The sequence below is a fragment of the Equus asinus genome, chromosome 9 (genome assembly GCF_041296235.1).
Source record: "Equus asinus isolate D_3611 breed Donkey chromosome 9, EquAss-T2T_v2, whole genome shotgun sequence".
Lineage (NCBI taxonomy): Eukaryota > Metazoa > Chordata > Mammalia > Perissodactyla > Equidae > Equus > Equus asinus.
This window is the reverse complement of record NC_091798.1, coordinates 91,065,292-91,092,164: the sequence shown is the minus strand read 5'-3', so window position 1 is coordinate 91,092,164 and position 26,873 is coordinate 91,065,292. Positions and strand designations below refer to the sequence as shown.

General features: G+C 44.9%; 2 protein-coding genes, 1 long non-coding RNA gene and 1 other non-coding gene across 23 annotated transcripts in view; 2 read left to right on the top strand and 2 right to left on the bottom strand.

Annotated features, from left to right (window-relative positions):
* The window catches only part of AGGF1 (angiogenic factor with G-patch and FHA domains 1), a 41,935-nt gene extending 30,218 nt beyond the window's left edge, over nt 1–11,717 (top strand). The window contains exons 14-15 of the mRNA XM_014830062.3: nt 1,010–1,212; nt 3,603–11,717. Coding sequence (XP_014685548.3) covers nt 1,010–1,210 — 201 coding nt within the window. The 3' untranslated portion in view covers nt 1,211–1,212; nt 3,603–11,717. The remainder of the gene's footprint in view (nt 1–1,009; nt 1,213–3,602) is intronic.
* ZBED3 (zinc finger BED-type containing 3) lies at nt 11,301–23,749 on the bottom strand. 15 transcript variants are annotated; one of them, XR_011506039.1, is made up of 8 exons: nt 23,332–23,587; nt 22,564–22,626; nt 21,371–21,426; nt 20,795–20,985; nt 20,159–20,260; nt 16,726–16,820; nt 12,678–16,034; nt 11,301–11,747 (listed from the first exon to the last, which is right to left on the bottom strand). XR_011506039.1 is itself a non-coding variant. In XM_070517907.1 (7 exons), exon 7 carries the CDS (start codon nt 16,020–16,022, stop codon nt 15,357–15,359), a length of 666 nt encoding a protein of 221 aa, XP_070374008.1. In that variant the 5' UTR covers nt 16,023–16,034; nt 16,726–16,820; nt 20,159–20,260; nt 20,795–20,985; nt 21,371–21,426; nt 22,564–22,626; nt 23,610–23,749; the 3' UTR covers nt 11,301–15,356. The 15 variants fall into 15 exon arrangements, 14 of the variants coding, with proteins under 14 accessions (XP_070374008.1, XP_044633916.2, XP_070374005.1 ...); XM_070517907.1 differs by lacking the exon at nt 23,332–23,587 and adding an exon at nt 23,610–23,749 and having other exon boundaries at nt 11,301–16,034; XM_044777981.2 differs by having other exon boundaries at nt 11,301–16,034.
* LOC123289101 (small nucleolar RNA SNORA47) lies at nt 18,736–18,873 on the bottom strand. Its single transcript, XR_006532868.1, has one exon. It is a non-coding gene; the product is annotated as a small nucleolar RNA SNORA47 (small nucleolar RNA).
* Nucleotides 22,633–26,873, top strand: part of LOC139046231 (uncharacterized) — a 50,759-nt gene continuing 46,518 nt past the window's right edge. For 3 of the 6 annotated variants that reach the window (XR_011506041.1, XR_011506046.1, XR_011506043.1), the window contains exons 1-2: nt 22,633–23,113; nt 23,679–23,849. This is a non-coding gene — a long non-coding RNA (uncharacterized lncRNA). Of the gene's footprint in view, nt 23,114–23,629; nt 23,850–26,873 lie in introns of all 6 variants that reach the window. The other 3 variants (XR_011506045.1, XR_011506044.1, XR_011506042.1) reach the window with 3 other exon arrangements.

The following is a 26,873-nucleotide window of genomic DNA, read 5'->3' as shown; positions in this document are numbered from 1 at the left end:
AAAGGTCTTCTGTGTCTTTTACTTGTTTTTAAGGACCTCCTTATTATGCCTGGTACTAAACATTGCAGGAACAGTCACAATGTTACTTTACAAACAGGCAGATTCTGTATTAGCTGGAGAATCTGTTTTAGGTTCAAGAATCAGAGCATGTAACAAGCAATAGAGAATGTCTGGGAAATAGTACAGCAGTTTAATTCTGCAGTCCCAAGGTTCGTTGGAGGTTCAGATTATCTTTCACAAAAACCTTACAAGCGAACATGACTAAAGAACTTTCTTGATAATTACTTGATACCTAAAGAAGTAGTGGATGGATCAGTGTGAGTTTAATGTAAATTTTCTCATTTTCATTGAGGTACAATGGGAAGGACATGGGGATTGTGGTCAGACCTTCGTTAGAGTATGTGTCCTCTCACTCGCCAGCTGTGTGACTGAGGGCAAGTTTCGATTTCTGTTTTCATATGTAAAAATGGGGATGATAACTTTTTTAGGGATGTCATGAGGATAAAGCCCCTAGCATGGTGCCTGACATATATTAGGCACTCAGCAACTGGTAGCTATGGTTCTCAAGATAATGGGAAGTCCTCCCCTACTTTTGTGAAAATAAACAATCGAATTCTCTTTATGATTCTTCATGTTTAACCTACCTGTTCACTTACTTAGGTGAGGCTAGGACAGTACTTTGAAACACATCCATTGCCTTGACTTCTGGTTAGAGTAGGATGACATATTCTGCAGCATCTCCATGAAACTTGGTGGTTGCTATTGAAAGAGGACTCCATTTCCTGTAGAATCAGCTGTACTTAGTGACAGGGAAGACAACGTAGAAAAATGAGTTGAAGTTCCGTGTGTAGTCATGTATGTATTCTTGTATATATGTGATGGATTTGACAGGTTTTCCTTTTGCATCAATGTTTTTCTAAATCAAAATTGAAAAGTGTCAGGTTGGACACAACAGATTGCAATGTGTGTAAACGCTCCAGTAAGTGGTCTGCTCCACTTTTGGTAACAGATAGAGCTGCAGCTCCGGCGAACACATGCAGGTTTGGGGACAGGCAAACCATCCTCAGTTGAAGATGCTCACCTTCTCCAAAGCAAGAGCAAAAAGAACTGGGAGAAAGCGCGAGAAAGGTTTGCTGAAAACTTCCCAGAAACTAAACCTCAAAAAGATGCACCAGGGAGCGCGCCTTGGGTGAAAGGGACTACAGAGTGAAGGTCAGTCCTAGAACACAGTTCAAGCTTTTGAAAAAGAGAGTTTGGAAACTTTATTTTATTGCAGACTTTTCCCTCCAAAAGAGTCAGTGGCATGAGGGAGCTGTGTCACAGTTTACCCTCTCATGACTCAGCAATGTGTAATAAAGGGTGGTTTGCAGCTTGGAAGAAGCATTTTTTAAAACTAATAAGTAGTGACTGAATCAAGTTACGCTGTGAGTGGACTAACGTTCACAGGGCGTGGATGAGCTTATGAAACTTTATTATTTTATCTTGTCGTCTACAAGATTCGTATAAGCACCTAGCCGTATAAGCAGAATTCATGTAACCACTATGGCTTAAATATGCATTTGTCCTTGTCTCCATGTTCATTATTGTACGATGCACAGCAAAAGAAACAAGAAGTTTATAAAAACAGTTCTGACTAGGAGCATCCTTGTTTTTGCCCTTTAGAACTTAGATAAAAAATGTTGAGAAAAACATGGGTAGTGGTGCATAAATTTTATCATTCTTGAGATAACCTAAGTAATAGTATTGAAGAACTAATGACCAGGTGACATGTTGTGGAAAATTAGTCTTTCATTGTTTTCTTCTGTGAAGAATCTGTTTATTTGTACTATATATTAAGCATTTGCATTTGGTTTGTTTCATAGCTGAAATATTTAGATATGGACAATTGAGTACGGTATTGAAATATTCAATGTGCTGGCATTTGTAGTTTTGATAAATCCCATTGCTGGCAATGGAGTCGTGCCAGAGAAATCTGATTTCTACTGCAAAAGGATTACCTAGTCAAGGTGTCAAACTCAAGATGTTTATTGAAAATGTCCTGAAATGCAATAAAAACATTATGACATCAGAAGAGTGATTAATTGAACCAGTGATTTAAACACAGTGGTCTGCTTTGAACTCACGACCAGCCCGAGTTTTCCTCTTTCAGTTGCAGAGCAGGAAGAAAGCTCCCGTGGAGCAGGGGAGAGCTGCAGTGCGGCTCCCTGCGTGCAGGTGTCACTGCTCTGCCACTGACCGCTGTGCTATCCCTCGCTGTTCCGCTTTTCTCTCAGCTGTTTGCTGGGAAATTAATGCTGGAACCGACCCTTTCCTGACAGTGAATATGAGCTATAGCTCCCTCATCTACTATAAAGAAATGTCTTCAAGATTTAGAAATAGGAAAGGAAAATTCTGAAAAAAATTATACAGTAGGGAAGATAATTCAGAAAGAAAGTCTACCTGTTGGAATTTCTAGTCCAAATGGTACAGGGTATTTAGGAAGAAAGGGGGACGAGGAAAGAAAAATAAGTTTATTACTAAAGATGAGACATGGCCAAGCAAATTGTCAAGTCCCTGTAGGCCTAAGCTGGGATAACCACAGGCCCTGTTACTCCAAAGCTGATAAAGTATTCTTCTGTATCCTTCTTGGCCATCTACACACCCTAGCGCGCACACACACACACACACACACACACACACCATTAGACTTGGAGGCAACAGGAGTATCCTGTATTATTTTTTCTAAAATAGAAAAAATTACTCATGTCAGTGTAGTTCTGATACTGGTGCCCTGTATATAGTTAGTAGACTTTGCTTCTGGTGGATCTCACTCATTGTGGTAGTATACAACTGTCTAGGTAATATTTCTCGTTTTTATTACTAGATTGCAGAAAAATTTTTCATTGTTTTTTGTTAAGAAAATGGAAATTTAAAAATGGTGACAAAAATTGAAATATGTGTGATATTTGCATTATTAAAACGCTTTGCAGATGTAAAGTCTCAGGGCTACACTGCATAGTGGTTAAAGCACTGACTAATATCTGGGTCTGTTTCCATCTGTGGAATAAGAATAACACTTATCTCACATGTCTGTCTTCAATAGAAAATGAGAAAATGTATATAAAAGCACTTTGTAAATTGTAAAAGTACAAATGTGAGCTTCTATTTGTTTAGAAGCATAGATGTGAATTATGTACAATTTGGATTACACATAAAATTGTTTTGTGTCTAATATCTTAAATTACAGTTTATTTACAAAGTTTACATTTATTAATTTAATAGCCTTTATGTGTTTAAGTGGAGCTACAAGTTGCTGAATTTTGCAAAATCTAACATCTTATATTTGTGCCAGAACCATGAGAAACTGGCAAAATTGGGAACAGAAGAAACCATCAATATTGGAGTAAAATAACAGAAATTGTTTTCCAGAATTAAATAGCTAGGAAGCACTTTTTCTCAGAAAGGATTTTTTTTTTTTTTTGCTTTTAAAAGTTTTTACTTCTGATGTTTCCTTTTTACTCTAGTGGTGACATTATGAAAAGCAATGGCTCACCTAAATCAAACACCTTTCAACTTTTCATGTAAAAGATTATTTCTTAATTTGGCACATTTTCAAATTGCAGGCAAAAGAAGATAGAAATCTCAAACAAAGGAATGCAAGAAGTGTCAGAGACTGTGTACAAAGGCCATCCTATCAAGTTGCAGGACAGAGGGATGTGCTTGGCAGGGAGCCAGAAAGGCATTTCTGGACCCAACACCTAAAGGTGCTCTCAGGAACAGTTGAAAGTATTTTCCCCATCATCTTGCGCTAAGTGTGCTGCTTATTTTTGTAGGGCATTACTTATATCTCTGCTCTGAATCTTTGATCCCCCAACATTTCATTTTGCTTTTTCTGACTTTGAAGTGGAAATACATTTGGATTCTCTAAAATGAGTCAGTGTATGTGTGTGTGTCTGTGTGTATCAGGGCCTAGGCTTTCTCTCTGCCTTTCTGCTCTGTTATTCTCAGTGTTGGCTTATGGCCTTGTGGTTGCAAAAAGGCTTTTGAGACTCCAGTCATCATTTTCATGTCCAAAACAGGAAGCAATGGGAAAGAGCGATGTTTGGGTCAGTCCTCTTTCATCAGGAAAGCAAAAGCTTGCTCAAAAGCTCTCACAGCAACTTCTCCTTGGGGTCCTTAGCCTGCACCTGATCATGTGACTACCCATAGCTGCTGCAAGGGAAGTGGAGAAGGTGGGCAACAGGATGGTCTCAGTCGGCTTAGGCCAGTCAGGAGCCATCACTGGGGCTGACCATGTTGCTGCTGGGACAGAGGCGGGGTTCAGTGAGCAAGGCAGAAGGAACGGTGGATGTTGAGTGGGCGGACGACCCAACTGTCCATCACTGGGGACTGGGTGATTGGTTAGACTGTGATGCAGCCCTGCTGTGTAATACTTTGCAGCCCTGCAAATGAGTAAGCTAGAACTATCTATACTCTGATGGAGAAGAGCATTCTCATTGCATTGCTGGTTTTAAAAAGCAGATTGTAGAAAAGTATGTATTGCATAATCCCACTTAAAAATATATATATATAAGGGTATGTATTGAATTGTTAATATTAATCACCCAAGGAGTGAGTGGACTTTCACTTTTCATTATTTCCTTATTTGAACTTTAAAGCAGGTGTAATTGTGTCGTTAGCTCTGTGTATTCACACACATTTACAATAAGTAGGAATGCAACTCCAGGAAGTGGAGAGGCCTTCGGGGCTCAACCCCAGACATTTGACTCTCATGTACCCATTTGCCTTTACCATCTATATACCTGGGACTTCCAGGTTGTTTTAGCCAGGATACATCTCCAACTCAAAGTCACCTTAAAGGCCGCTTTATCGAGGAGTGAACACAGCCTTCTCCAAGCCCGGTCTCTTCCAGTTCACTCTGTCAGCTGGCAGCGCCATCTGTCCAGTCATGCAATCCGGAGCCTAGGAGTCATCTTCTGTTCCGCTCCTGCCTTCCCCCTGATTTCCAGTATGTTAAGTCAATTCACTGTCACTACTCCCTGGGACTCTTCCTCTAGCCTCCTAACAGGTCTGCCTGCAGTCCCGCCTTCCTCCTTCCAGTCCATCCACACTGCAGACGAAGTTTCTTCACAGCTCCTGTCTCGTCATCTCTGTTTCAGTCCTCCAGTGGCTTGGCTTCCCGTTACTCTGAGGACAGAACACAAAACCCTAGCCCATAAAACCCCGCCTGGTCTAGCCACTGCCACATTTTCCAGTCCTCCTTGTGTCACTCTCCCCCTTCTTCTCTGGGCTGCAGCACGCTGGCCCTCTTTTCAGCTCCTCACACGTGCCGTGCCCTGTCCTCCCAGGGCGCTTGTGTTCTGTTGTGTCTGGGATGCTCTTCCTCCAGCCTTTTACCTTCTTCCCTCTGACGTATTCTTTAGACCTCTGCTAATTGCTGCTTCTTCAGGGAGGCCTCCTTTGTCCCCCTAGTCTAATTGCCTTTGATAAATGTTCTTGGAAATCCCTATTTGTTTTGTTTAGACTACTTATTTTGGTTCACAGTTGTATATTAATTTGTGTGATTGGTATGCTAGTTGTCTAGATTCCTAAGTGCCATGTGGGCAAGACCTTGGTTTTGCTCACTTACTGCATTCCTAGTGCCTAGCACCATGCCTGGCGTATACACTTGTAGCCTCAAAGTGAAAGAGCACGGTGGGTTTGTAGAACTGCAGGTGCCTTTACGGATAGTTTTATGCGCCCGAGGAAACATGCCAGGAACTGAGGCTACGAAGAGGATGTAGAGCAGTGGTTTGCAAATCCTCCACCATGATCCACAGGAAGATGCCAAACTGGTGACTCAAGGGCTTGTGCTGTTTCCAGAATAGGTTTACATTGATCTGGTTTTCAATTCAGTCTTCCAAATAGATTACCTATGAAGAAAGGGTTTCACTGCTTAAAGAAGAGGGCGTGAGGTGGGGAGAGGAACTGAGTCACTTACCCACAGCCGTTCTTGCATATTTTGTTAAGAAATTTGGATTTATCTCTTTGACAAGAATTTGTGAAGAATTTTAAGCAAGGAAGGGCACTCATTAGGTTGCTTTATAGCAGAATAACTTGGCTGATTGAAGGGAGGCTGGGTGGAGACTGGCAGATCTCCTTGGAGGGCTTGTTCCATCTGTCACATATTGATTGAGCACCCATAGGTGCTGTGCAGACCTGTGAAGGCAGGGACCTTGTTGTCTTACTCACTGCTGTGTCTTCAGTACCTACCAAAGGATTAGGTACTTAGGAGGTGCTCAGTAAGCATTTGTTGATAGGATGGATGGACACACATTCACGGTATGTCAGGCATTGTGGTAGGCACTTAACATAAATCTTCTTTATGCCTGCCAGTATTTCATGAATCAGAAAACTGAGGCTTAGAGAGGTTTTTATTTTGCTCAAGGTCAGGAAGCCTGTGTGACAGAGTGGCAGAGGTAGGGTTAAATCTTGATTCTTTTCATCCCAGTGGGACAGTTAAGAGCACAGGCTGAAGAGTCTCACTTACCTAGGTTCAAATGACAGCTCCACCACTCCTGAGCTGAGTGACATTTAAAGATTTATTTAAACTTCTCTACCCTAACATCATCATGGGGTTGTTGGGGAGTGTAAATGAGATAAAGCCTGTGTGGCACTGAACATATTGTCTGGCGCATAAGAAGCCCTCAAATATTAGCAATTATTAGTATTATTATGCCATGCTACCAGTGTCAAGGGCGCAGTTGTAGGAGTAGAATCCTGGAGTGGAGATGGTGGTTATTGAAGTGAGGGATGAGGTGAGTGAGTGGATGGTCATCTTCATTCTCCGAGGAGATGATAGGAGATAGGTGTGGACCAGAAGACTGGGTCAGGAGCTGGATCTCTTAATGAATATTGGAGAATGAGCAGCAGACTCGTAGTGAGAAAGACAATGAGAAAGGGTAGAAGGTACTGTAGGTGACCCTCGTTATCCTCGAAGGAGTGGGTTCTGCATGACTTCAGAATTGGAGCCCTCTGGAGACAGGATAGAAAGATCTAGCAGGCCTACCCTGTACCCTGTGGGAGCAGGGAAGCTGCAGAGAGAACTCCAAGAAATAGGAGATTTCAGATACTTTCATATAAAGATCTTTGAACAGTGTGCGTTCGTTCAGCAGAGGCGTGAGGCCCTTCGTACAGCCAGGTGCTATTCTAGGCCTAGGGTGCAGCCGTCAACAAACCGGACGAGACGCTCTGCCTTCTTGGAGCTAACATTTATTTTTAGATAGTATTTGGTAGAATGTAAAGGCCAAGTAGTCACATGAAGGCCTTGATAGTTCCAAAAAGAGTATTAATCCAAAACAGTTTTTGTTCATTTCAAAGTATTTTCAAAAGCCAAAGTTCTTGGGGCAGAGAGGGAGGGAGCAATTTTTTAAAAATTGTTTTCAGATCTGTCCTGAAACCAGACCATTTTAGGGGAATCTTATAAACTCTGCCTTCAAAAAACTTTTAGCCATGTTTTTGAGGGTTTTGGATATGTAGACAACAGTAAAACCTTACTGAGGCTGCAGTCCTTCATTTCATTATGTATCTCTTCTGATTACCTGAGAAGAATAGTAACTGCCTGCTCAGACTTTTGGATTTTGTGGTTCTAAATCTGAACAATAAATCATTGAAGAACAAAAAAAAAAAAAAAGGCAACGTGAATCAGGTCACTGGAAATTGGAGTTGATGGGGAACATGTACATCAACCAGTCCCTGGAGGATGGGGAGCAGACACACTCGGGGAGGTTAATGTGAACAGAGGCACACTGTCTTCTGCCTGCTGAGTGAGAATGCCTTTTCAGAAACTCTCCCAATAAAAAGCTAGCTTTCTTCGTCCATGTAAAAATGCTCTGGTATTTCATTGCCCAGAAAGCAAAAGACACAGAGAAGTTGGTGGAATATTATTAAATGTATTTAAACATGTGACAGTGTGTTACTTAGCTTCCAATTACTGGTAGACTTCAGAGGCCAGGAAGATTGCCAGCTCATTCACCTGATCATTACTTATCTTGACCAAAGGCCCAGGAGAATATATACTGAAATAATAAAACTTTCATTAACATTTAATGCTTTTCCTTAAAGCCTTCATTTTAATACTGTGAAATCAGATTTCAGAGAATGTCATAATTAAGATTTTCATAAAAGGAAACATTTAATACTATTTAAATATGTAATGACTCCCAGTGCTATCTGAATTCATTCACATCATAAACCCACTAAAATGGGCTTTAATCTCTACTATGACCATGTTCCCTTTACTTAACCTTAATATACAACACTATCAAGGCCAATTTATGAGCCACACAAAAATAATCATCGTTGCTTTATTGTAACCACACCTGATTAACCAGGAAAGTTAATCTGGTTAATCAGCACCATATTCGCCAGCCTGGGCTCTGAGTAACTGGCAGCTCTTTTAAAAATCTAATTTTTCTTGGAAAGATGGATATTTGCCAACTTAAGGATGTTTTAAAGAATGTGCCAGAGACTCCGAGGGCTACTCTAAAGGAGGAGTTCCAGAAATGTTTTAAGCAGGGAAGCATTTTTGGAACTACTGTATAGTTTCCCAAGGTGACTTCTTTGAAGGGAAAGTACTCAGATGGATAGATTTTGATATATTGACTTGTAAGGTTGGTCAGATTACTTTGTAGTCACGAGTCATACTGAGTTTTGACTGGATTTGTGTATTTCGCAAATCAGGCATGAAGTTTATGTTTTGACAGAAAAATATTTCTATCCTGAAGGAAAGTGACTTGGCAAACCTTTGTGGCTGGTGTGCAGCTGCTCTTGGAGATCTCCCCAGGGAACCTGCTTGTTCTGAGCTCCTTTGGATTGGTTTTGAGCTCCCATTCAGAGAAGGAAGAGAAATATAAGCTGTAGTTACTGAGTTTAAACTACATGTCAGAATTTGCCTAAATATCTTCCTTAGTCTTCATGACGACTCTGTAAGGTATGTGTTGTCCTCATTTTACTGATGAGGAAACTGGGTTTCAGAGGGCTTAAGGTGGTCGCCAAGGTGACAGCTAACACACATGGCTAGCAGCTTAGATTTGAATTCGCATTGGGCTCCAAAGGCATGATCAGCTCCTCACAGGTACAAGTCAACGGGGTCTTAGTCAGTGCACGAATTTACAAAGGTTCTCAGAACTATGGAGGCCTCTTCCCCCCAAGAGGGATCCTTCATACCCACCTTCCAACTTTCTGTCTCAGAAAAGTCTGAGTGCTCCCTGCCCTGGGCAGAGAGACTAAGATATAAGAGGGGAGAGGTTAGGACCCCCACTAAGGTATTGATTTCTGGGGAAGAGGGGCTTCCCATCAAGCACATGCCTTTCTCACACACGCCCCAGACCGTGCCAGGCAGTATCATGCCTGTGGCAGCAGAATAATACCCCCCAAGATGTCTGTGCTAATCCCTGGGACCTGTCAATATGTCACCAGGCAGGGGAGAATTCAGTTTGCAGATGGAATCAGATTGCTAACCAGCTGACCTGAAGATAAGGAGAGTGTCTTTTAAATGTGGAAGACGGAGGCAGAGTGAGGCAATGTGAGAAGGACTGGCCCTTGCTGGCCTTGAAGATGGAAGAGGCCAGAAGCCAAAGAATGTGGGCAGCCTCTAGAAGCTGGAAAAGGCAAAAAACGCATTCTCTCCTAGAGCCTTTTAGAAAGGAACGCAGCCCTACCAACACTTTGAGATCCATTTCAGACTTCTGACCTGCAGAACTGCAAGGTAATGCCTTTGTGTTGTCTTAAGCCATGAAGTTTGTGGTAATTTGTTAGAGCAGCAATGAGGAACTGATACAGAGGCTGACCTTGTCTCCTCTCGGAGAGCTAGCTGGCTTCCCCCAGCACCAGAGGTGGTGGTTGGGAGTAGCCAACACCAGCCCAAGTGTCACCGAGCACTCAGGCCAGGATCCAGAGGCCCCGGCACCGCTGAAAGGTGGGCCGAGAGAGGCCTAGAAGCAAGTGCAGCTGTTTGGCCACAGGTGTGACTGGGATCCGGGGATCGAGCTCCAGCCTGCAATCTGCTACTTCCTAGCTGTGTGGTGTTCAGAGGGTCCCTTCACCTTGCTGAAGTGTGGGGCCTCATTTGTTAAACATGGACAGTTAGACCTGCCTTGCCTGCAGGGTGTCGTGAGGACAAAGAGTAGAGTACGCAAGAGTGTGCTCATTGCTCTGCACACATTTTCATTTCTAGGTAGTGAATCCGATAGTACTGCAGTACTGTGGAAGAAGCTTGCTATACTCCTATTGTTGTTAGTAACAAGCGTACATATGTGACTTTCAACATTTTTTTCTAAGTCTGCAGTCGAGAAAATCCAATTAAACAGAGCAACCGATTCACTCAAAGTTTAGTTGATGTTTCACTGTATTTCACGTGATCATAGCATATTAGAGCCAAAGGGGAACAGATTCGGGCTGTGGAAAGGTAAGATGGTCAAACCTTTAGAAAGAGTTCCCCGGGGAGTCCACAGCAGCAAAACGAAACAAAATCAAAAGCCCAGCGTTTATGACTCCCTTCTGAGACATGGACAGCTATGTAAAGTAGAAACTCAGCTCAAACCAGCCAACCCTCCCCTTTTCCAGCCTCTAAGGATGATAACTTGGGTGTGTACAGGGCCCCAGCTGTTCTAGGCTCAGTTGTCATTACCCTCCTTTGCCCACACTCCCTCCTCCCTGCCACATGTCAACCGAAAGAAGTGACTGATCACTCTACATCATGGCAGGAGTGGAGGAGTTGTGTTCAGGGCAGTCCGGTTCCAGCATCCCATCCACCTCGCTAAGGCATTGCATGCATTGCTCTCAAAGGCAGTACCCAGGTAGTCCAAGTAGCAAGCTGTTGCCTAAATCCAGGGAAGCCCTGCAGATGTAGGCAAGGTATGTCACTCACCCATTGGCAGTGACCTCTCTGAGCAGGCTGTGCCACAGCCAGAGAGGCCGATGCAATCCCTGGAACCCACCTGTGCCCACTCAAGTCCCACGGCTTAGCTGACATCGGGCTGCCAGCTTGGCTGGTTGCTCCAGGTAGCCTTCTTGCTTTGCCAGGTGAGTGAGCAGAAGCCCTTAAGGCCAAAGCAGCAGCCTGTCTGTTGAGGCTGGAGGCAGGTGAGCCGCCATAGCCACTGTCTCCTGAGAGTGGACAGGCCACTCTGTTTCTCCTCTGTTAGATGACAGAGTTGGACTGCACAAGGGCTATGTTTCTTTCTAGGATTTTCTGGAAGTGGGGATTACGTCAGTCCTGGTGTTGCAGGTTTTGTTTATTTTAACTAAGGAAGCTGAATGCTAATGGTGAGGAGTTTCCATTTGCAAAATGTAAGTAATTTTATTTTTTATTATAAAAGTATTCATGCTTGTTATAAAAATTATAACAGTGCAGAAGTGTATAAAGCTCGAAGTAAAGTGTCTTAACTCCCACAGCCAGCACTCAGTCACCAGTCAGGGTAATTGTTCTCCTGCCCCTCAACAGGCAATTGGCACTCCCCTTAGCCAACCTTCTTGAGGGAGCAGTTAAGACTCTAAAAGTAAATCTTTGCTTATTTTAATGGTTCTAACAATTGATGAAATAGAAGAATAACAGGGGCCAGCCTGATGGTGCAGTGGTTAAGTTCGCATGCTCCACTTCGGCAGCCCAGGGTTCACAGGTTCAGATCCCGGGTGCAGACCTACACACTGCTCATCAAGCCGTGCTGTGGTGGTGTCCCACAGACAAAATAGAGGAAGATTGGCACAGACGTTAGCTCAGCAACAATCTTCCTCAAGGAAAAAAAAAAAAAGAAATACCATTTGTAGATTTGTCTTCTTCTGAAAAGTCCAGATTCAGATCTTATAGCCCAACTTATAAATCCACATTAAGTTAGATTTCCATACTTAAGAGAAATAACTTATACTATTATTAGAGTAATGTAAAAATTGCAAAAGACAAATAAACTACATTAATATACCAATAGCCATTTTACCGAGGTGACAGGACTGTGGGGGAGTTCTTTTTTTTCTGCCATTCTTTGTAGATTGGGGTATTGCTTTCGTGTTACTTGTATAATGAAAAAAGAAGTTTTACGAAAAACACTCCTGATAATGACATGCTGGAATAGTTGATTGAATTCAAACCAAGCAGCCCAATAACCGACACTTACTAAATCTTTGTTGATTAAATAGCTTTAAAAAAAGTATTACTGCTATTTCCTTTTAGGTTATTTTTCCTATTATGAATTCTACTCAGAACTAAAGATGAATAATTATTAATATAATTATGGGAAAACTAACTTGTAAAAATCTTTAATACATTGAGTGGGTTCAGTGCCTCAAATATTTGAGCAGCTATTATCTGCAAAGCACTGTGGGAGTAGAAGGATGAGTAAACTCCATTCCTACCCCCAAAGGCTCAAGGTCTGGTAAGGGCGTCGTACAAGAATCCACAAAGCGTATGCTAGATCCCTGTTCTAAGGTTTGTGAAATACAAAATGCTATGAGTCCAGAGCAGGAAGGAATCGACTAAGTGAGGAATCAAAGCCAGCTTCATGCAGGCTGCTGAGTGTGGGCTTGGTCTCAGAAAATGGGTGGGATCTTTCATACTCAGAATTGAAGGGGTTTTTTAAGTGGAGGGAAGGCAAACAGGCATAGAGGTGCCAAGACCAGGGGACATCAGGAAGAACAAGGAGTGCAATCTGGCTGGAGCTTACAGCGTATGTAGAGGGGACTGGTAAGACTGGCACAGCGTGGGGAGCTTGACTATCCTGCCACGGAGTCTGAGCTTGTAGATGACGGGTGATCTTGGCGGCCTTTGAGCAGAAAACGTGATATGATCACTGTTGGCTTAGGACAGTTCCTTTGGCCAAGTTGTGTGTTAGGCAGGAGGCAGTGGAGGAAGACAAGGATCGGAAGATGAACCCCAGACGAATGATAAATGGGGCCTGCGCTGGGCAGCTGGCATCAGAGGAAGACAGCTGTGATATTTTGTAGAAATGCACTCAGTAGATCAGGGGCCTAGGATTCAGTGAGACTGGAGTTCAAATCCCACTCTGCTTCTTAGCAGCTGTGTGACTGTGAAGACATTAGTTAGCTCCCCTGGGCCTGACTCTACAAAGTGGGCATACCAGCAGTTACATCCTGGGGTTGCTGCGTGGCAGGCAATTATCCTTGTAAAGCATTTAGCACAGCCCTGGCACATGGTGAATGCTCAGTACATGTCACTGATGGTACTGCCTAGAATTGGAGGAAGGAAACAGCTGTCCGCCTGGTGACTGAGTAACAAGGGAGACAGGACAGCTGCTAGGAGCATGGCCTCTGGAGGTGGACACTGGATTTGGATCTCAACTCCACTACTTACCAGCTGTGTGATCTTGTACAAACTACTTACCCCTCTCTACCTCAGTCTCCTTAGCTGTAAAATGGGCATGGTCCTAATCCCTCCCCAGGGAGCTGCTGTGAGAAGAGTGAGATAACACATGTCAGGTGTGCAGCATGTGCCTGATACATTTAAGAGCCCAGGAAATGTGATTGGGTGAGGGGTGGCGATGCGGAGTGGAACAGCTGTGTCCCTCCCACCTGTAGTGATGGGTTATGCAAGCGGAGGTGAGACATGCAGAGAGGACTGAAGATGAAGGATGGCGCCAGGAGAGCACTCGGGGCTGGAGGCAGTCAGGAGTCGCTGGCAGCGGAGTGATTAGTGTCGCTCTACAGGCAGACGAGCCAAGAATGAGTGCATCAGTTGGCCTAAGGAAACAATCGGACAAATCCAGAACACAGGACATTCCGTAAGACAGGTGGTCAGGACTCTTCAAAAAGTGAGTGTCACGGAAAAAAATAGTACAAGAGTTGAACCTTGATTGGACTCTGTTTTTAAAAAAAGATAAAAAGCCATTCTTGGGACAATTGGGGAGTTTTGATTAAGGACCCTATATTAGAGGCTAGTAGGAAATCGTAAGCATGCAGAAGAATGTGTTTATTATCCCTAGGAGATACACGCTGAAATAGGGATGAAATGTCAGGCATGTATGTGGTGGAGGGCAGAAAAATTAGATGTGGCACAATGTTAACAACTGTTCAGTCTAGGCGGAGGGTCTCTGTGAGTATTCATTGTACTAGCCTTTCAGCTTTTCCTGGATGCTTGAAATTTTTCAATATAAAAAAATGAGGAAAAAAAGACCTGAAGAAAAACTGTTTGGGAATGAGTCTACATCAGCAAAAGGAATTCTGAGGAGGAGCAAATTCCACCTACCAAGGGAGAAATTTCAAGAAGGGAGAGCTTGAGCAAAACGAAGGCTGAAAATAAATCACCCCCTTTGGCGCTGGGAGATTGTGGCGGCCTCTTAAAGAGTCCAGCGTATTGGGGAAGCTGAGCACGGAATGAAGGAGGAAAGAATGAGGAGGAAGTATAGGCAGCAAGGTCTAGTAACCTCCTTGGACGCTGTTCCGTGGGCAGCATCCAGGCAGGGGGTCTTTCTTTTCAGTATGAGGGAGATGGGCGTTGCTGAGAAAGAGGAGTCTGGGGAAAGGGAGGGAAGGAGACAGAGGAGAGGAGGAGCACCAGGGGAGCAAAGGCCCAGGGAGAGGACCCGGTGGCCTCAGATGGGACGGAGCCTCCTCCTTTGGCCCAGAAGTGAGCACTGTGGAGACTTGTGGGGAAGGAAGCCCCCACCGCAGTGACCAGAGGTGGAGGTCAAGCCCTGTGGCAGGAGGTGTGAGGCGGAGAGGGGGGAAGCTTAGCACAGCTGCCACTGGGTCTGGATGGGAGAGAGGACAGGCAGGGGAGAGAGCGGGTGCACTTGGCATTGCGGGGACTAACAGAGGGCCTCTCTGGGATGGCCCTGAGGAGGCACTCGACACGGGGAGGCTAACTACTGGCCCCCTTTTCAGAACTTGGTGTTGAGCAGCGACTACCCATTAAAGACTCACTCATCAGGAAACGAGTAACTCTCTTTTGGGTAAACCGCTTTGGCCTCATTTCCATGCACTCTCCACCCTGGGTTGCCCTGGCAGGTGTACAGGCACGTGGTGTGACAGTCTTCGGTGTGTAAGGAAGCGTCCGTCCTTTCGAAGTAACAGGTACAAGGTGGCCACGGCTCCGGGTGATCAGGGTTCACCGGGCTGCTGGAGCGCTCACTTCCGAAGGCGCCCCGAGGAAGGCCACCCCCGCACAGAAGCCCACTAGACGGCGGCTGGAGCTTGCCCCCCGGCACCCCAGAGCAGAAGTGACTTCTGGTTCTGCTCTGGCTCCCCAAGCGCTTCTCAAAGGCCCACATCTGGAGACTGCGATTCGGCGAGGTGGCAGCGGGCCTCGATTCAGCTCCCAGGCGATGCTGGAGACGCTGTCAGCGGAGCGCGCTGGGAAGGGCGCTGGCGTGGGGGTGGTGGGGCAGCTACAGGAGGACCCTGGTCACCAAGCAGCCATCCCGCTCCCCATCGGGATCCTCTTTGAGCGGAGTCTGCGGCGGCGCAGCGGCCAAGGCCAAGGCGCCCTCGCGGCGGCTCACCTCCCGCAGCCGCGCCTGCAGCGCCTCCCGCTCGGCCTGCAGCTCCCGGCGCGCCCGGGCCGCCGCGCGCTCCTCCTCCCGCAGCGCCCGCCGCCGGCGCTCCAGGGCGCGCTCGCCCTGCTCCACGGCCGCCTCGCGCCGCGCCAGCTCGCGCTCCCGCAGGCTGCCGCGCACGGCCAGCGCGCCCATCTGCTCCAGCAGGCGCGCCCACTCGCCCTCGGCGGGCGCGGGGGCGGGCGGCGAGCGGCGGGCGGCCTCCTCCAGCGCCCGCCGGTGCGCGCTCTTCAGGTGCTCCCACAGCGCCGGCGCGCCCGCCTGGAGGCCCGGGCCGCGGCCCACCTGCTCCCCGCACAGCCGGCAGGTGGCCCAGCGGCCCGCCGCGTGGCCCGGGCGCGCCGGCGCCAGGTGGAAGTACCCCCAGGCCTCGGAGTAGGGCGCCCCCAGGCGGCCGGCGGGCGCGGGAGCCAGCCCCGGGCACGGGCCGCCCTGCGCCGCCGCCTCGGCCGGCGCGCCGCTCTCGTCCATGGTCCCCGGCGGCTCGCCGCTCCGCATCCTCCGCAGCGCCTGCTCCGCGGGGAAGGGTAAGCACAACGACGACAGCATTACACGCGCGCCCCCGGCTCCCGAGGCTGCCGCCAGCCTGCAGAACCTGCCCCCCGCGACTACGGCTGGAAACCCCGCGGGCACCTCGGGGAGATAACCGGGGCTCTCTGTCAGTATTACCTGTTGATTCCGCGGCAAAACGTCAGCAACGTCTAGCCCTCTTTCCTTAACTAGGAATTCTCTTAGAAATCAAGTGGGTCCCCAGCCAACAAGTACTTAGACTAAAACTGGGCGGCCACGCTTCTCAAATGGAAAGAACTGGCGAAATCAGGGCCGCGTGGCCGCATCGGTTCGCACCAGGCTCCTTTCTCGCCTACGAGTTACTGTCCACGCTCTTCAGAGTAAGAGCACTGGGCTCCCTTTTGTATTCTGCTCTCAATGCTGCAGAGCAAACGTTAGAAAGGCGGGGAAAATAAAGCTTTGGGGATGAAAAATTTGTTTCTTAAACTTTAGGGGCAAAAGTGCCTTTTTTAAAGTCACCTTTTAAAAAGCTTTCAATGAGGGTGCTTTTTCATGATAAAAATCTTTGTTTTTCTGATTTTAAAGACAATACGCTTATGAGAAAATTGGCAGTACCAAAAGCCATTAAAATGTTTTAGAATATGCCCATTTAGGAAATAGCAATAGACAAAGCAGCTTTCTAAACGTTTACCTTTAAATTAGATGGCGGGCCACGTCCTCATTGCCTCCGGGCTTCCAGCCAACCCAGGTCCTCAGGTAGAAGCTGCAGCATAAGCGTCAGCAGTGCTGGGGGTAAATTCAGAAGACAGGCAGCTGAGCAAAAGGAATTCAATTAACCAGCCTTAAGGACAGATCCTGGAAGTACTGTCCTGGCATTCATTGTTTCAGACCCTCTCATAGGTGCTCAAGTCGTAAAACAAATAAATTAGTTTTCTATACTGCTCATCCCAACTAAATGGCCCCCCCCATATATTTGCAAGATGAAAGCTCGGTCAATACTTTTAATTAAGGAAGAAAAGTAGTAGCTTCTTGCTTTGTCCTACAAAATATCTGTGTTAAAGGGCTCCAAGGGGCCGGCCCGTGGCCCAGTGGTTAAGTTCGCGTGCTCTGCTTCAGTGGCCCAGGGTTTCGCCAGTTCGGATCCTGGGCGCGGACATGGCACCGCTCATCAGGCCATCCTGAGGTGGCGTCCTACGTGCCATAACTAGAAGGACCCACAACTAGAATATACACCTATGTACTGGGGGACCTTGGAGAGAAGAAGAAAAAAAAGATTAGCAAAAGATGTTAGTTCAGGTGCCAATCTTTAAAAAGAAAAAACGGGGATCCCAATGCAATGCCTATCATCACAGTCTTTTCTGTTAGGAAACAGTTTACCACTGATAACCTATCAAACAAGAGGGGGATAGAAAAGGTGAAGTTTATTCTTTAGGAAACTACTTCACAAAGGACCCGATGTGTGATTCTAGACAAATTTGCTTTGAAAGTCTAAAAATAAGAAGAGAACACACGAGAGACTCTTGGAGCTCATCTGAGACCTTATTTCAGGGGAAGATCAAGGCCAAGTTGGGAGAACCGTGCACAATGAGATAGCCAGTGCCCACTCACACTGTCAGCAATGAAGTGATAGTTCCAGAATCTCTTTTGTAAATGCAACTAGGAGTGACTGAAGACAAAGATGAGAGCAGGAAAAATAAGTTGCTATAATAATAGTATTTAGTGTAAGCTTTTAATTCAATTGCTAATAATCTTGTTACAGATGCATTACAGTTTTCTAAACCGCAGTATTTTTTTCCCACCAAGCAAGTCCATTCAGGATCAGGCATGACATTTAACATCTCTCTCTCATTTTAAAAAAAGATAACGAATTTACCAGAATCGTGAAAAAAAGACAAGTACCAGGGCTCTTCTAAACAAAACAGCTATTTACATATCTTCTGATACAACAGGCATTGATTTGAATATGGTTACTTATGATGACCAATTAGTATGAAAGGTCTGTAGAAATTAAAGGCTAGATTTCCCCAGAGCTTTATTAAATAGCTAAAGTCCCAAAGCAGGAGTGGTGGGACAAAGAGGGGAGTTACAGACCACCTTCAAGGATAATTTTTTTATGGTTAGTAAACCTTTATGGTTAGTCAACAGAACCAGGTTTTAGTCTTAGAAATGTTTTTTGTCATCCAACTTTATCTAAAATTTTCTCTACACTGTTTTTTTAGAATTTCATCCCTTCTACATTAGAATTTTATCTTTCCAGAGTTCCTTTTTTTATTACTAGACACACACAAAAGTAGAGAGAACAGTATTATGAATCCCTGTATTTATTTTATGAATTAAAAGAAATTTAGCATTTTTCTATAATATCAAGACTATTGTTTCGCATTCTGATACGCTTTCTTGAGCCGGGGGTTGAAAATTGTGCATAAGCTGTGGACTCGCTTACTTGTGCCAAAGTCTGAGTAATCATTACTGATGTGCCCCTAACAGTGCCAGACGTGGCCAATTACTGTCATGCTTTACCTCCCTGCAAGATGTCTCTGAGTTTCTACAAAATCCGGGATGCCCAGAGGAGTGCCACATACGTGAATGCCATCTGTTAGAAGAGCTAAGCTGGAAACAAGGGCGAGAAGCACTGATTTTGATGTCTTAATCCTTGAGACTTAGTGGAACGCCTCATCTGAGCCAGAGACAAGCAGCATCACAAATGTCAGCCAGCACAGGGCTGCCCCTCCGAGGGCGGCAGAGGGACATCCTCTGCCTCGGCAGGCCTTCACTCTCGGAGGTCTTAACCGGTAGAAGGCAGCATGGTACAGGACTGCCTCACCTTCTCAGTCCTCCACACGCAGCTACATTTTGGCTCGATACACTCTTCTGTTCAAACTCAATATCTAGGGTGACCCACAGTGTGGCCACAAGTCATAACGCCTTCATAGCCCTGCTAAACAAGCCCTGAGCTCATTTCAACCACCCCTACTGCGCAGAGGGAGAGAAGCCATCTCGGCTTGGAAGAGAAGCTTTAGAATCATCAGCCACCACCCTAACACACAAAGAGCTCTTACAAACTGCCGAGAAAAGGGCAAACAACCCAACAGAAACATGGGCAAGAAATATGAGTAGGCAAGTGACCTAAGAGCAAAATCGGATGGCCAGGAAATTCGTGAAAAGACGCACAGAATCACTTATCTTCAGGGAAGTGCTGTTAAATTAACAGCAAGGTCTCATTTTCAATGCATCACACTAACAAAAATAAAGAGGGCTGCCAGCCAAAGCCAGAAGGGAGGCAGAGAAAAGATGTCCACTAGTGCATTACTAGTGGACATGTGAAGGCTTTTAGGAAAGCAATCTGGCAATTTCTATGAATTAAAAATAGGTATAATGAGGGATCCCACTCCAGGAAATCTATTCTGTAGAAGTAAAAGTACCAATACGTAAAGTAACGTGTAGTAGGATGTTTGTTACAGTGTTATTTACAATGGCAAAAAACTGGAGACAGGAGCACCTATAAGCAGGAGAGTGGCTGGGTAAATAGTGTGTGTTCACATCGGGAATAGTATGCGGCCATGACAAGGAGGGACTGGAGCTATGCCACATGACCTGGAGGGATTTCTGGAGGAACTGTTCAGGGAGAAGAGCAAGATGCAGAAAAGCATGTATATGTCATCTTACTATTATTTAACTAATACAGATCTTACAGGATACGTAAAGATTGTAGATGTATGTGGAGGAAGGAGACACACGATGGGTGGAGGGGGTGGCAGCTGATGTGAGAGGAGAAGGGAAGAGGTAAACACAAAGGAGAAGAAATAAGGCACTAAGAAAGCGTGCAGCCCATCCTGGGTGTACATTTAGGTAGAATGTGGATATGGCAGGGTCTACACCTAAATAAAAAGTAATTTTATAAAACAATCCTCAGGCATGTGAGCTCAGGCAGGGCTAGGCAGCCTTAGCGATGGAGACTGGAGGGAACAGTCCCTTGGGGCATAGTGCACTGCCATCTGGGCCTGGAGGGAACCCTGTGAGGTCATTCGGTGTCGGGTGGTTCGCTGTGCCCTGCTTGAGCAGAGGGAGATTCTGCATCCACAGGAGATGCAGGATGCATTGGGAGAGCAGCCCACCCCACTCACCTCCTTGGCACAGGGTAGGCACTCAGGGGGTGCTGCATTAAATGAAATGAGCCCAACTTTACGTTTCTTAGCCCCGGCTCACCCAAGTCTCCATGTCTGCATCTGTCAAGGGAAATGATAAAATTATCTGCTTCTAAACAGGTGGCTGAAATCAGATAATGCAAATGATCTCGCTGTTGGACTCTCCAGTGCTATATAAATTCAAGGCATGAACAAAAAGAAGCTACCAGTATTTACTGTTCAAACATGCCCACATTAAGATCGTAGTGGCTAAAAGACACTTATTTTTCTCTTTGACATTCTATTACTCAATAGAGTAGGTAATTTAAATTGGAAGAATTCTCTTGGGCATTTTTTAATACAAAAAGCAAATAAAAAAGAATCACAGATCCACCTCCCCACCCCCAGCCAGATTTATTTTCACTTCCTAAATTGATCTTCATGCAAAATAGGTTGCTCATCACCCAGGTAGAAGATAACAGGGAGGTCTGGTTAGCTGGCGTCCTGTGATGGGCATTTCTTCCTTACCAAATACCCAGCAAAAATGCACATTCATTAACTGTATGGTTAGCTCACAAGAACAAAATGAAAAATAAGAGCTCCCCTAATTTTTTCCTTAAACAGTTTTTAAACTACCAGAAAAGTGCCAGTGAATGTGATGATTCTGCCGATATCCATCCACTCCTTCATTCAAAGGCTCCTTGTGCACCTGCTCAGGGTTAGGCACGTGCTTCCTGCTGAGGATGCCAGTGGGAGCACCGCATAGTCCCTGCCCTCTGGAGGCCCACTGTCTGGTGGAGAGATGCTTCAATCAATAATTCTGGTGCCTGTGGGAGAGGTCAGAGCAGTGTTCATGCGTGAGGAGTGGGGAGGGGGGCCTCGGGGACCCTAACACAGATAGATGTTCATGCAGACACTTCTGCTTCAGCATCGCTCCTTTTCCATCCTGCTCAGGGTACAAAACTGACTAAAACACATTACCACCAGTGCTGACTCCAATAAATAAAGTTCCAATTCTGTAGTTGTATAACTAGGCTTCCAAGCTCGTATTTTAAAGTAAAATTTCTTGAAGCTAAGTAAAAGCACGGCTAGCATGAAATTAATTTAACAGTGGAAATTTTTGAGTCCAATTTCAGGTGGAGAAAAGTAGATTTTAGTTATTTCATGGAAGAGGAGAGAGGAGTGTTGTTGGTACCATGCCTCTGAACTTACCATGGTGAGTTTCATTCTAGTATCCATTATCTGGAGGGATGATAAGAAGTCTAACTCTGTGGAAGAAAAAAAATGCACATTAATTACCTCTGCATTTGAAATTCTCTGAAGAAGTTTTATTCTTCTAATAGTCTATCAAATTAAAACCCATATTCCTAAATATGATCTCCCTGAATACCAAAATTCAGGGAGAATAAGGGAAGAGATCAAAACCTGGATGAATAATTTGTGTAAATATGGGTATAGACACACACCATATGACTATAACATTGAGAATCATCCTACAAACCACCCACAAAAGTTAATTTTATTTTATACTTACGCTTATACATATACAAAATATCAGGCAGGCCAAAAGCCAAAGAACCAGGCAGTGTTCTCAAAAGGAAATAACAAATGAATTATAGTTCTAACAGTCCTTCTATAGTCCAGGCTAATGTGGATTAATCCAGCAGGTTGAGCCTGGATTTTAGGTGGGAAATTCACACTAATGTGAAATCCACACAGTCTTGTGTGGAAACACTCAAACATTTTCATTTACTTTATCCACTAGTGACTTTAATCAAAACAGAACATAATGATTAAAACAAATAACTAGCCTTGACAACTGAGGGATCAAGGAAACCACAATTCATTCATCTGTTACCTGTGCATCTCTGTTGAAATACTAGTTTACTGCCATGTATTAATCTGTTTATAAACAGATCCAGACAATGGGAAAAATTAGTCAGGAATCACCATGCTGAAGGCTCAGATGAAGCAAAAAGGCTTCTAAACTGTGAAGTATGGACCCCCAGGTTAGGGAATAAAGGGTTAACGATGAAAAATTTGGCAAAAGTTTGCATATGAACTGTAAAAAAATGTATTGGACCCACAGCTTATTATCTGGTGAATCAGAGATGTTCTCTAAACGTCATAAGCCAAATTCTTAGATATCTCTACCATTAGCTAAAAGGCTGAGAAACACTCTCTCTATTAATGCATTTTTTAAAAATGAAAATTGTGAAGTGTTCTGCCCTAAAGTGGACTTTTATTTCAGACCTACATTACTTTATTTAATACATGTTTCCAAAAAGAAGGGTGTTGATCCATTTTATCTTGTAAAATACGTAATTTAATATGAATTAGAAGGACTAAAAGCTGCCCTACTTTGAAGGCTTGTGTACCACGAAGACTTTTTAATTAAGAATTACCTTGTTTGAGCTCTCGGCCTTTTTACACGTTGTTATATACTTTTTACTGTCCGTTGCCTCAAGCTATTTTTGGCAAAAAAAAGTATACAAATAATACATTAATGAAAAGTGCAGAAAATAATTACCCTAATTATGTCAATTTATTAAGCTGTTTCTACACCAGTTTCTCTCAAACACCATATCTTTGTAGTCTTGGCTAAGGAGAAGTTCGAATGGTGGCAGGTACTTATTTTTTTCTTTCAAGGAGGGAAAAATAACTTTGCTGGGTGAGCTCTGGGCGTCTGGTTACTGTAAGCAGTTACAGCCAGCTGCTCCTGTCGGCTCCAGGCGGATCAGAAAATCCTTTTGTTTGAGCACCGTGGCGTGGGGGTGGGGATGCCTGTCGGAGCAGCTGGCTTGCCTTCGGCTCCTCCTCCCCAAAGTGGGGAACAGTAAGAAAGTCTCCGTTAGAGACAGACACGCTCCCGGGCACCCACCCTCTTGCACTGTTCAAAGTCTGCAATAAGGCGACTGTCGTCAAGGCAGAGCGGATGGTTTTCGAGATTCCCGAGTAAGTTTTTTGGGGGAGACGGGAGAGAAGGAGCAAGAAGGAGGTGCGGAAGGAAGTCGCACGGGGCCTCCCGCAGAAGCCGGGTCCCAGCGCATCCTTCGCAGGCAGGACGGGCTGTGCGCGGCGGCTCACCTGCGGCCCCGAGGCCGGCCGCCCCCGCGCCCCCCCCGCCGCCGCCCCGCCCGCTTCCGGGGCCCCCCGGGCGCGCCCGCACTCACCCGGCCCCGGGGCGCGGCGGGGCGGCGGCGCCGCGAGTCGGGACCCCGCAGACATCTTGTCCGGGGCGGAAACCGCGCGGCCCCCTTAAAGACACAGCGCCCAATTCGCGCGTCGGGGAAGCGGGGGAGGAGGGACCGTAACGCGGGGCCGGTCGTTGAGCGGACTGGGGAGTCACTCCTGAACCCTCCCGGCCCACGAGTGACAGACTTGTGTTTGCCCAGGTTTAAAAAGGATGCAGTAGTGGACTGATTTTAAAAATGTAATCTTTGTTTCGTACCTTTCCATTAACCTTCCAAGACCTGGATTCCCCGTCTGGAGTCTCTGAGTGCAGTTTGCATCCTTCCAGGTTCAAGGTGTGATGGCACGAGTTATTACAAGAAATCCGCCAATCAAGGCCTGCACAGATGAAGATGGGGCTCATTGGTGTTCACTAAAACTCAGTGACGCTGGCCTGGTTATCAGCCAGCTTTTGATAGATCGCGCTGAGGTAACCACGCCGACAACTCAGTGATTCACGGTAACAAAGATTCATTTCTCAAGCAAATTCTGTCTGCTGCAGGCAGCTTTGGCTCTGCTCCACCAGTGCCCTTGATTCCAGGCTCCAGGTTCAAAGATCAACTTTTTTGGGACCTGCTCCCGGTGTCCTGGACCCAGCTTTGAGGGAGGGGGAGTCCTCATTTGCAGTGTTGGCTATTTCCATGATGTAAATACTCCCACTGTGGCCTATTTCAAGCTACTAACAGTTTAACGAGTGGCTTGCCAAGTTTCTGGAAATGTAACAACCAGCCCTTGTATGCCCCTGGCACATGCTGCTCTTAAAGCAGCTGGCATTCTATTGGCCAAAGCCAGTCACATGACAAAACATGCTGTCAATGGGGTCAGAAAGCGTACTCCTCTCATAAGGAAGCCTTGCAAGTCCCCTAATAATGGACAGAGATTGTACAATCCTTTTAAAAGGAGGACAGGGAATAACTGGTTACATTAATATAATCCACCTTACATGCTTTGGTTCAAGTAATTTTTTTTTTTTTTACCTCATTCTTTCTATAAACTAGAATTTCAAAGTCCATTAATGGAATTTCTCCTTACCGTTCCAAGAATGGTTTCAGAAGAAAAAACTGGTCTGGTGTCTTCAAAGGGATCATTTTGCAATGTGAAGCTTAAATATTAGGTTACTACTTTTCTTCTCTCCAAAAAGGACACTTACCAGCTGTGGTCATTTCATTAAAAGAAAAGTAACTAGTGGAAATAAATCAGGGTAAAGCCACCTTTTATTCATGGTTTAATTCATAACAGATTTTTAAAGTTTATTGTATGTAGCAGTCCTTTTAACAAGAGGCTTTATGACTTTGAGTAACTTAAAAATCCATCTGGCTTTAAACTCACCATGTAATGTTGTTCTTGCTAGTGCCATGGAGTAGATTCCGGCTCCTAGGGACTCGCTGTCCAGCAGAGCAGAACGCTCCCCAGTTTCTCTGCGCCATCCTCTCACCTTCCAGCGCTCTATCAGACAATGCTCCTCCACTGCTTTTCAAAGGGTTTTCATGGCCAATTTTTTCAGAATTGAGTGGCCAGGTCCTTCTTCCTAGTCTGTCAGCTCCACTGAGACCTGTCCACCATGGGTGACCCTGCTGCTATTTGGAATACTGGTGGCATAGCTTTCAGCATCACAGCAACATGCAGCCACCACAGTATGACCACTGACAGACGGGTGGTGTAGTTCCCTGACCGGGAAATGAACCCCCGTCATGAGGTGAGAGCGTGGGATCTTGACCACTAGACTGTTTAATGAGGTCCATGCTATTTTCATTAGTTTATAGAACAATTTTTAGTAAGTGCTGGTTATGGGCAAAGCCCTATCCTAAACCTGAGTAAGAGTCTGGAGATTCAAGAGACCATTCCCGCCCTCAAGAAGGTTATACTCCAGTAAGACAGCAAGACAAATGCAACTCCAGGAAGAAAGTGAAAAATAATGTAAGAGGAAACATTCACGTGCCACGCTGAATTGAGAACAGCTACATCCTATTGAGAGTGGTGGCATTTTTTTTATTGAGGTAACATTGGTTTATAACTATATAAATTTCAAGTGTACATCATTACATTTCGATTTCTGTGTAGACTACATCGTGTTCACCACCCAAAGACTGATTACCATCAGTCACCACACACGTGTGCCCTGTCACCCCTTCCACCCTCCCCCCTCCCCCTTCCCCTAATTTCTGTATCTATGTGTTTGTTTGTTGTTGTTTTTATCTTCTAGAAAGTGGTAGCATTTAACCTAAATAACCTAAATAAGACCTAAAAAGGGGTAGGATTTGGACTCCTGGAATTATGTTTATTATCCTAGCTAGATGTGTTTTGGATTTATTTTTGAAGTCCAGAGAAAAGGAGCCTGTTTTTTCTGTGTTTGATTCCATCCTTATACTTTCTTATAGTCTGAAATCTCTTTCTTGTAGTTCTAAATTAAACTTTAAGTCAAATTATAAAATATATTGCAAACATCTAATAACTCTTCTTCTTTGCCCCACATTCTTTGTTCAAATTTTAGCAAGAAAAAACCTCTTCAGTTCTTATTTTGGTAGTGGCAGTTCCCCTAACTTTCGTCATGCATTTAACAGTAAATAAAATGACACTTAATTTTCATAAAGGGACCTCATTTCCATCCCCTTTCCTAGAAGTTGGCTAAGCATAAGGAGCTGCGTTTCATTGATAATGCAGAATATTTAATTTCCAGATTCTTGATTAAGATTATAGCCTTGAAATCTACTATCTAATGATCAAAAACACAGCTTGAGAAAACTATTTATGGAGATTGCCTCAAAAACATGAAATGATAGAGCTGTGTACCAGGAACACACTTTTTTGGTACTCCTGTGTGTGCTTTTGGTCTGTAGTTTTCTTTTCTTGTGATGTTTTGTCTAGTTTTTCTGCCAGTGTAATATTGGCCTCATAAAATGACTTGAGAAGTGTTCCTTTCTCTTCTATTTTTTGGAAAAGTTTGTGAAGAATTGGCATTCATTCTTCTTTAAGTGTTTGGTGAAATTCAACAGAGAAGCCATCTGGGCCTGGATTGTTCATTATGGGTACTTTTTTAGATTGTTAATTCAACCTCTTTGTTTTGTATAGATCTGTTCAAATTGTCTGTTCCTTCTTGAGTTAGTTTTTGTAGTTTGTATCTTTCTAGGAATTTGACCATTTCATCCAAGTTACTAATGTTTTGGTATACAGTTGTGCGTAGTATTCCTTTTTGTTTCTGTAAGGTTGGTAGTAATGTCCCCTCTTTCACCTCTGGTTTCCTCTGTGTGCTTCTGATGAACTTTCCGTTGGGGTCATACCATCTGCCTTCGGTGAGGCACCTTGTAGAAATAGCTGCATAAAATTCATTATCAGGACCAGTGTCATGTTGCCATCAACTACAGTCATCATTGCATCTCACAGTGTTTTTTCTGCAGGACCCAGAGAGAAGACCATTCTCTGATCCCTCATGCCATGAAAAGCTCTGCATCCCAGAAGCAAATGGGACCCTTTAATCCTGTGGGCA

Coding starts and splice junctions, on each gene's coding strand:
- ZBED3 (XM_070517907.1), bottom strand. CDS start 16,022: ATGCGGAGCGGCGAGCCGCCGGGGACCATGGACGAGAGCGGCGCGCCG.